This window comes from Hydractinia symbiolongicarpus, chromosome 1 (assembly GCF_029227915.1).
Source record: "Hydractinia symbiolongicarpus strain clone_291-10 chromosome 1, HSymV2.1, whole genome shotgun sequence".
NCBI classification, from domain to species: Eukaryota; Metazoa; Cnidaria; class Hydrozoa; order Anthoathecata; family Hydractiniidae; genus Hydractinia; species Hydractinia symbiolongicarpus.
The window spans coordinates 23,720,229-23,730,514 of NC_079875.1; the positions used below are offsets into that span (position 1 = coordinate 23,720,229).

The 10,286-nt window shown below is 34.5% G+C and overlaps 1 protein-coding gene across 3 annotated transcripts; it reads right to left on the reverse strand.

Annotated features, from left to right (window-relative positions):
* Nucleotides 1-781: 781 nt before the first annotated feature.
* On the reverse strand, nt 782-9,745 carry LOC130647360 (zinc finger protein 836-like). Of its 3 annotated transcripts, none has more exons than XM_057453194.1 (11): nt 9,653-9,745; nt 9,279-9,313; nt 8,584-8,670; nt 6,849-6,914; nt 6,194-6,307; nt 4,248-4,313; nt 3,807-3,944; nt 3,230-3,442; nt 2,650-2,823; nt 1,623-1,834; nt 782-1,541 (listed from the first exon to the last, which is right to left on the reverse strand). In XM_057453194.1, the coding sequence occupies exons 1-11, from the start codon at nt 9,706-9,708 to the stop codon at nt 1,212-1,214; spliced, it is 1,491 nt and encodes a 496-aa protein (XP_057309177.1). In that variant the 5' UTR covers nt 9,709-9,745; the 3' UTR covers nt 782-1,211. The 3 variants fall into 3 exon arrangements, with proteins under 3 accessions (XP_057309177.1, XP_057309185.1, XP_057309194.1); XM_057453202.1 differs by lacking the exon at nt 9,653-9,745 and adding an exon at nt 9,501-9,646 and having other exon boundaries at nt 785-1,541; XM_057453211.1 differs by lacking the exon at nt 9,653-9,745 and adding an exon at nt 9,501-9,646 and having other exon boundaries at nt 785-1,541; nt 8,584-8,673.
* Nucleotides 9,746-10,286: the final 541 nt, after the last annotated feature.

Consider the following 10,286-nt stretch of genomic DNA (forward strand, 5'->3'; position numbering starts at 1 on the left):
TCTTTTGTGGCAAATTAAGTTGTCGAGGGCCCTGAAAAACACACTTGGAATATCAACAAAAGAATTCGGCATATTTTTTTCTATCGCACTAATTAAGAAAGCATATTTCACACATAATTTTTGTTGTTGTTTAGTTCCCTAATAAACCGCAAATTCCTTGATTAGTAAAAAGTTTTGAAATGTCAGGAAGTTAACTAATTTTAAGTGTGCATATTATTGGTTACGTGAAACAACTACGCCAAGTTTTATTAACAAAAGTGCGCTCGATTGTATTTTTAATTCATAAAGGCGCGCACATAGATTTTAACATTTTGAAACAGTAAATGTTGTTATTTATAAACAACAAAACGAATTCGATATGAAGTGTTGCACTTGTTTGAACTCGAATAGACATTTAAATTTTTTGTGATGACTCTAAAAGTCTTCGTTGTCTCAAGGTTCGCACGAAGTCTAAAGAGACTAATAAATTTTGGTTTAAGTATAAAATATCCTTAATGTTCAAATTTTGTGCCGATTCTACTCTGTCTCATGCTTGATTAACGGAGTCCGGGGTTTTTGTCAGAGCAGGGTCACGGGTTTCTAGTTTTGGTAAAACTTTCTCTTTAACGTATTACAAACGAGACTAAAATTTCAAATCAAATTTTCGTTGACATTTGAAGAGAATAAAACCATGCGAAAAAAAAATAACTAATACGCCATCACATTACTATGGTTTTGAAAAAAAACTCCAACCACACTCCCACTCCACCGTCCGTATTTTGAATACCGCGCATACTGATTACTTTTGTAAGAAAAAGAACTAACTTATTTATTTATAAGATGATTATACTTGTAAATTTTGTGTCGTGTTTGTTGACATAAAATATATATGGTAGAAATATATCGCCACACATACAACTTGTCATTCTTTGCAAATTTACTGAAAAAAATAAGTATATGCTGAGCATGATGGCGAGAGTCGGTTCATCAGATATTCTTCTTCTTAGCCATAAAGAATTTGCTTTTTTTTCAGGAATATGTCCATCAGACAAATTACATCACTGGTATAAACTCATAAAATCGAAGGAAATTGTTGTCTCGTTTATCCCTAACTATTTACTTAATGTTTATTTTGTAAGAGCTTTAATTAATCTGAACGCATGTTTTGTGGAAAAAGATCTCCCGATTGTAATATAAGCAAAGTGTGCCTATCGTCAATTTTCGTGGATACTTTATTCCGATAACCCATTTATTTCCATTTCGGACTTCGACACTATGCCACAATCAGACAGAGTCACGACATTTCGATGTTTGTCACCACTAGATTTGCTTGGATTGGGACTGTTACGGTCTCTTTTCGGCATATTTCCGCTCGAACAGTCGTCTATCCGACCTTCTGCACTGCCTTCTATCGAGGGATTCTCTGTCAACGCATTACGGTTTCCAGATGACGTCATCGTTGGAGATTCGTCCTCCAACTGTATTTCGATTGGTTGCAATACATGAACCACATGCATATGTTTGTCCAGTTCTTTTTGAGTCTCGAACACTTCATTACAATGCTAAAAAAAGAACAGAAAGAACTTTCTGTGAATATAAATTGTAACTTATTCTCGCCAGCTTATAAGATAAGTAGAACTTACCTCCGTGATGGTGCATACGTATGGCACATCCTGTTCTTCTTGAACACCCTCCACTTCAACGTCCATAACATCTCCTGGTGTAGTAGCACCATCTGTTGCGGTTAACGGCATGTCATCCGATCTAGATATACATTGCTTTCTTTGATGGGCGTCGAGGTTTTCTTGCTTCCAAAATCTGGCTCCGCAATCTTTGCAATTAAACGGTGTTTCGCCTACAGAAAGACAAATATTTATATCAATATTCATATCAATCTGTTTGATCTTGTGAAATAAACTTAACGTTTTGACTTGAATCAGCGATATTTCAACTCAAACAATAAAAAATCCAGCTAAGAAAAAAAGCCAGGCTACTAAAGACAAAAATAATCGCTTTAAAAGATAATCGCTTTAAAAGATAATCGCTTTGAAGGATAATCGCTTTGAAGGATAAAGCAATCCAAGGGTTTTTTATTACTGCTTAAAGTTTAAAACTTAATTTATTTTTGTGAAGAAATCTTGTTCAGTTCTTATCCTATAGTTAATAATAGTTTTGTTTTTAACCGCAGCGGACCCATGAAAATGTGCGAGATAACAATTATCAGTTTGTTACTATGGTAACAGCATGCTTCTAGCCCTGCACAAGCCCACAGAATGGCTATCAAATTATTTCTTCAAGGTTTTTTGCTAATACTATTTCAGACAAAACTCCCCAGACGCATTCACTCAAAATCTTTTAGAAATTTTCACTTTTTAACGTTTTCAAGGTTTTTCTGTCGAGAGAAACAGATATCAAAGGTTTTTAAAGTTCGACAGACACCCTCACCCATTACATGAAGGGTACAAATTATTTGCAAAGAAGAATTCACAGGTAAGTGGTCCCAAAATTAACTATTCTGCGAAATATATTTTTGTTAAATGAATACATTGTCCCGAAATGCCCGGAATTAAAAAAATTTAGCCCAAATCTAAAAAAAAATAGTTCCGCAAATAATTTGATTAATTTATCTAAACGTCACGCATTACTTCCTTATGCATTTACACGAATTACCTGTATGTCTTAGCACGTGATATTTATGCTGACTTCTTCCAGCAAATCCCTTTCCACAGAACGAACATGTGAACGGGTAATTTCCGCTGTGTTTGTACATATGAAACTTCAAGTGACTTTTTGTAGTGTATGTTGAACCACAGATGGAACATTTAAATCGTTTTATTCTCTCTCCTGAAAAATAAACAAATGAGGAAATAAAATAAGCACAACTTATGGTTTTTATGTAGTCATCTTTGCAATTTTATCCAGACACTGATTCGAAAACAGTAACTGGCCTTAGTATTGAGAGGTCAATAAAAAATATATTCTCTTGTGTTAATATTCCTTTATTCTTTCTTTTAAGTTAAAAAATGAAATGAAATGGAACAATATATATTCATTGAACGCATTTGACACTCAACCTTAACCCGAACAAGCACTCGTGGAATAAATATGGTCGACTCGCGTGAAAAATCTCATTGACCAGCCGCAAGTATAGTATTCGCAAAAATTCTTGAATAAGTCACTCGCTGACATAAATAGATTTTTGCAACTGTTTATTTTACATTGTACTATCCTCTTTGTTTAGTTACCATACCTCTGTGCAATCTGCAGTGACCACTGAAGCTTTGCGCTTGTTTAAAGACTTCCCCACACACTTCACATTTGAAGAGTTTTTGTCCATCCTTCATGACAGTCTGAATACCCACAACTTTTCTATCTAACCTTTCTTCATCTCCATCATATACAATCAGAGACTTCTTGCGTGAAGTACTGTAAGACGATGGGTGGACTGTAATAAATGTAAATTCTACGTCTTTTAATATATAGTAACAAAAGAAGTAAAAAGCAATGCACACCTGTGAATCCAAAGCAGGCTGGCAGTACGGAAGAAAGCATGGAGTTGCTTGTTAAAAATGTTCACAGGGTCAAGTTAGTGAAGGGATTTATAGAAATCTCTGTCAATTTAAATGGTATAAAGGTGAGATTTTCATGTTACATGACCAACAGTCTTACTTGGTTCACACTTTTTTTAATCTGCTCCCTCATTAATTTATGAAGATGAGCAGCAAGAATAATCCTTATTATTTAACTCATTTTTTTTCTATGGCTGGTAATTTCAAATACATTTTTCATCCTCTTCCCGAAATAAATCATAATTAACATGGGCATACCAGGGATTAAAAAAGGTTTAATGAGCTGTTTAATTTTCTTGTTATATCCTTTTTCAGTAAGATCTCCATCTTCATATTCTTCGTCAAGCTCTTTGTAAGACCTCTGAATATATGGCGGTAACTCGTGAACCGATGGTTCTAAAGTGTGCAAAGAAAGTAAGGAAGGAATTACTCACATGTTACCTTACATAATTAGGAAAATTTATATTTGTTGTCAAGAAATTCTTATTTCATACCATTGTTATGGTCAAAGACTTTTAAACTTTGTCTTATGAAGAGCAACCTCCATTCCATAACAAAGGTACAATTTAATTGTGGGACTAACAAACAGTAGCAAGTTGCATTTTTGTTAAAGCATATGTTCTAGAAAGAGAAGTCCTTGGATGAAGTTTTTTTTTTGCACTGTTCATATATATGTATAGCAACATTCCACACGCATACCTTTTAGCATAAATGGTCCTAATATCTTCAGTCGCCTTTTGGTATAACCTTTCTCTGTAATTTCCTCTATAATAGATAAAGGAAAACAGTACAACACACAATCAAAATATGGCGCTAACTATTGAATGCTTCGAAATTTCTTTAAAGCTTGGTTTCCATCAAAGGTCTTTGTCACGTTACTGCTATACATTCATCTACTACAGTCTCTGTATCACACAATGCAATGTCCACAGCATTTCCTTTTTTTTGTCGCTCAACTGTTCTGTAACCTTTTTTCCCCTTTTTTAATATAATGTGCAATTTCAAAATTCAAATTTTTTTATTTTTCTTGCAAAATGTTTGTAGCAAATTGCACAGTATCATGAAAAAAAGACTGTTGTGCATTAAAATATATTTAAACTGTCACACTTCATTAATTACACGATTGTTGCACAATGAAAATTTCTTTTATTGTAGATATTTATTTCGGTTTGTCTGTTTCATCATCATCATCATCATTCTCGGCTTAACGTCCGTTTTCCATGCTAGCATGGGTTGGACGGGGTATATTAATGACCCTCTTCCAATCTGATCTAGACTGTGTTAGATCTAAACTCAACTTCCTCTGTATCAAGTCTGTCCTTATAATCTCCTGCCAAGTCTTTCTCGGTCTGCCTCTGGGCTTTGCCCCAGGAACTATCAAGTCTCTACACTTTCTTACCCAATTATCCTCCTCCATTCTTTCCAAGTGCCCCAGCCAGTTCAATCTTCTTATCTGGATAACATCTTTAATTCTACGGAGACTTAGCCTGCTTCTTAGCTCATCTGAACTCTTTCTGTCTATCAGACTGGCGTTACACATCCACCTAACCATTCTCATATCATTCCTTTCTAAACGGTCAAGATCTTCCTGCTTCACTGCCCATGTCTCACTACCGTACAACATAACACTTCTTACACAGGCCTCATACAACCTACCTTTTACCTCAATTGACAGGACTCTGCTAGTCAACAAAGGAAGTGACTCTCTGAACTTTTTCCAAGCAGAACCTATCCTGCAAGTAACACTTCTTCCAACACCCCCTTCACTGCCCAACATATCACCTAAGTAACAGAAGTTCTCAACTATCTCTAATGAGCCACTGTTGTACATCATTAAAGCTGGAAATACTTCATTCTCTATAATCCCACCTTTGCAACGCTTGCATACAAACTGTATGTCAGCTCTTAACCTTCCACTAATACTACTACACTTCTTATGTACCCAATGCTTGCAAGTCTGACAAAAAATTGAGTTACTACCAACCCCTTTCCTGCAAACTCCACAAGGCCACTTTCCAACTACAAGGTCACACTTGGCTGCAATGCTACTAATCATGACTTTAGACTTTGCTGTGTTTACCTTTAGCCCTTTCTCTTCTAGTCCTTGTTTAGTATTCATATTACTGTGGAAAGTTTATCATTTCTTTAACATGATATAGTTTAGTAGGCGAAGTTTCGGAAGATCCTTCTTCCATTATCGGGCAAAGTAAAATGATGTTGAGCATGTATTTATATAATTGCAGAGGATTGAAATTCATAAAAATTAACCAATCAGAAACGAGCTGATAATTACAGTTAATTACGGTAATTAATTGGGATGAGAAGAAAATCATTGACAGAGAATCCAGAACAACGGCCAGAAAGATTAAAGAAACCATCAACAGTGTAGCACGTAATAAACACATAAACAGCATCTCGTATCAACTTCCTAAGATTTGGTTACCAGCCCAACAGAAAAAGTAGTTACCTACATCTAGGTCAGAAAATGTTAAGTTTGATGGGAGAAGGATCTCCTGAAACGCCGCCTACTAAACTATGATGTTCAAGAAATGATAAACTTTCCAGAGAAATTTTCTTGTTCGGAAATATTATTTATTTTTGTGTTTTGATATTGACAACACTGCAACTACAACCCAAACTCTTACCATTTTCAAGTTCCTCTTTCAATATTTCTAATTGTTCAACGACATGCTGTGGCAAAACTTCTAGTTCAGGCTCAATCAAATTTCCTCGCTCGTCTGCCGATGACGCACCACCACCTAAAATAGCAAATTTTTATCAGAGAAAAATCGCTGTACATTTAACGCAGATTTTTTATTTTTTTTTATTTCTGGCCAATTATATTTAGACCAACCAATAACCAACATGGATAATGATGCATTGTATACGCCATGTTAAATTATCCGTTCATGACATGACCATACCTTATGTCACATTATTATCCAAGCATAAAAATCCATTATTTTGAAAAAATATAGTGCGTGGAACTCCTTTTTTTCTGACATTTTGAAAAGAGTTTGCATCTGTGTTACATTATTATTAATGGTTATCTTGAAAACAGGAAATTTTTGCCGAAACTCTTTTTACATTCCTGGGGTCAAAAAATAAATTGCGATTAATAGAGTTTTTCTCTGAACTGTAGAACTTTAAAATGCAATTTTGCACAAGTTAATTTTGCAAAGAGGTCGAAAATTACAAAAATAAATTCCACAAAAACTTCCTGCCAAAATTTCATCCCTTACGGTATACAATAATAGACATAGACAATCCAATACGAAGTAACAAAAATTTAAAACTTGCCTGGAATCAGGTAAGGAGCAATCAAAGAGGAGCGTCTTTTCTGATAGCCTTTGTCTGTTAAATCACCTAAACAGAATGAAATGATGATAGTGATTTAAATTAAATACATAGGGTTGCTACCCAATCTAATGAAGCAAAAACCTTGAGTGACATTGCGTGACTTTTTTTGGTTGAAATCCCTGCTATGATACTGATACATTTTTTTCAATTTTATAATTAAGTACTAAAATTATTGGAAAACTACTAGTCAAACCATTAGAAAAGAATAAAGCAGTTTGATTTACATTCATATTTTATCACCACAAAGTTTTTTTATTAGCCTTCAGGTGTGATTTTTTTCTCCACCCCACACACCAGAAACATCAAAAAAAAAATGTTTTAACATTGGAATTACAAAAATACATTATAGGCACACCCTTAAAAATAAATTGCAACATTATATAGTTAATTTTTTTGTATTATTTTGAAGTGCAGAACGAGTTATGACTTTTCTAAAAATTTGAAGACCTGTAGAAGTTATATACTTTATTCGGAGAAACTTTCGCGAGAGAAACTTCCGCAAATTTTTTTTTCGTTTTTTGGCCTCTTTCGCGAAACTTTGTCTCGCGAAACTTTCAAAAATGGCCAATGGCGAAAGTTTATCCACTAAAATTTTTAAAAAATTTGCTGGTTTTAAAAGTTATTTTTTCACTTGCACTTCCCGTAACAAGGTTGGAATAAACTTAGAAATAAACAAAAGCGTGATGTTCAAATGTATTTATGCTTATAACCGAGTTACTGGCGAAGCAGATGATGATGACGATGCATGAAAGCCGGAAGAAGACAAGCTTAGAAATGTGTTTCATCTGTTTTGTTATTTTGACTATGAACCCAATTTGTAAACAGAAATTTTTACATACCATTAGAAAAAAAATACATTGTTAAAAAACACTTCTTCCTTCTTCTATCATAAGAAATATAGGCAACATTTTTTTATAAGAACAGAAAAGATAAGTTCAAATCCAGATCGCCAAAACTTTCCAATTTTAGATGTCACAAAAGTTTATCTCGCAAAAATTTTTGAATTTGTAGATTCGCGAAAATTTATCCAAAAAAATTTGCGAGTTTTTGGACTCACGAAAGTTTCTCCAAATAAAGTACTAGAAATAAATATATTTTAATTTCTTTAGTTTCTTTTTTTTTGGCTATCTGTCGCCTTGATTGTTAATCCCCAGAGAACTAAAAACCAGGCTATTTCAAAATAATTGTGTTCAGTAGTAAGTAAAAAGACAGCCCTGCCTTTCATGAGCACTGAGGCAGAGTTTGCCAAAATTAACCAATAAATCAGGGGCAAAACAAAACAACAACAATTATGGCCACTAATTATGATAATTATATAATGTTAACCACATTATTAGAATGCATAATCAGGGTCATCACTCCAATAGGAAAGAGTGCACAAAAAGCATTAAGATGGAAACACAGCTACAAATGCTTTCCCTTTTCAATAATTTTTCTGTTATGGCATCAGCAACCACGTGGTCAACTTTGGTCTGGGTTTATAGATGATTGTGAGAATAAGGCTTTTTCGTACAACAGCATCACAACCTCAACCTTAAAAAATATGCTATCAAGGTGATTATGCACATTAAAGAGCATCCAAAAAGTAAGACTTGGAATGCTAAAAAATGCTAAAATTGACAAAAAATGCAATAAAATATCTGCATGAAACGAACTCTGTTCTATGAACACATACCTTCTTTAAATTCAGCTTCAAGATTTTCTAAATCTTGTTGTACGTTGATTGGCAAGTTAATTACTTCTGGTTCAAGCATTAATCCATCTGTTATAAAAAAAATAAGAGTAAAATCAGGCTTAAAGTATTCTATATATAAATATATATATACTTAAGGGCTCCACCTAGATGTGTGGCACAGTTCATGGTTTTTATAAAGCACTCAACGCAGTGTTTAACACCGGTTCAAACATTTACTTGTGGCATTTACTTGTGTTACATAATATATATAGCTATACTAGCCGGTGAAACCGGCTAGTATAGCTATATATATTATGCAAAATATGTATAGAGTCCAAGACTCATTAGTTTTAGAATGTAAACAAGTGTAGTGATTTATATATCACTAATTTAGAGTGTTACCCTGTCAGCTTATCCCAGAAGGCACCAAAAAGGCATTTCTAGAGTCTTGAAGCTTGATTTGAGGTACAGAAACCTTTAAAATTCTGCTTAACTAGACAAGGCCTTGTGCAGGGATGAAACCCACAACTTTTAGACATAAGATATATAGCTAGCTGTAGATTAGCTAGCTAAATCCTGCTTCCGAAAACTGTGGCTTGTGTACGTGACATGGAAAAGCTGGCTATATATGTGTATATGCTATATAGATATATGAGTAGAAATCAAGCAAATAGGTAGTAGCTAGCTCTATATACCTTTTTGAATACCTGAAATACTTCTTCTTGATATTCTAAATATACATGAAAGACAGAAGTCAGTTACACAATTAGAAGATTGTAAACTTCATTACTATGCATAAATAAAAATGTTTTGATAATCTAGTAAAATGAAAGTGAAACTTAGCAATAAAAGTCAAGCATTTAGCCAGTACTGAAGCTAGCTTTGACTAGCTGCTGGCCAACTTGACAGCCACATACAGCTCATATGGTGAAATGTTTTTGATTGACTTTGGTATCTAAACCGTGGCAAATGCAAGCAGTGGATGGATGGTTGATAGAAGAAGCATCCTTTTATAAATATTCGATTTGTGGGTTCGTTTTGCACTTCCAAGAAAACACGCCGTTCCTACCTTTCCGAAACAACAAAGTTCGAAGGCGACGAAACATCGGCCATTTTAACCTTCATCAAACTTCGACATATCGAAACTGTATCGTATTTTCAAGCAAATAGGGCGTAAATAGGTAGATAGAACGGTCGTTAGAAAAAACCTTTGTTAAATCTTAGCATAATGTGAGGGACATAAATAAGAATAATCTCCTACTTCACTTCTTTTTTTTTAACTCTATGCATGTGCATGCCTTAACTATTCCTAAAACGCATCAATTTACTGCGATAAAGAAACAGGGTGTCATATTTACCCCCTGATACCTCAGAACCCGTAAATTGAACCGGCGACAAACATACCCGCGCATTGCCAAGCCGTCCCTGTCCGGAAAAACGTAAAACCCTGGAAACAAGGTTGAATTGTTTTAGCAACCTAGGCTTCCTTAGCATTTCTTATTAGGTCGGTGCAATGTGACAATGTTCAAGTTGATAAAGCATGATTCTTCTTTTTTTGCTTGCAATGTAACTGTGACGATAAGACAAGTCAATTAAAACACTTAAAAACACTCAAAAACAACTGCATCCCTAGCCCAGGGTTTTTTGCATTTTCGACATTCAAGTGAGCGGCTCTGACACCAGACAATAAACCCTGGGGACGA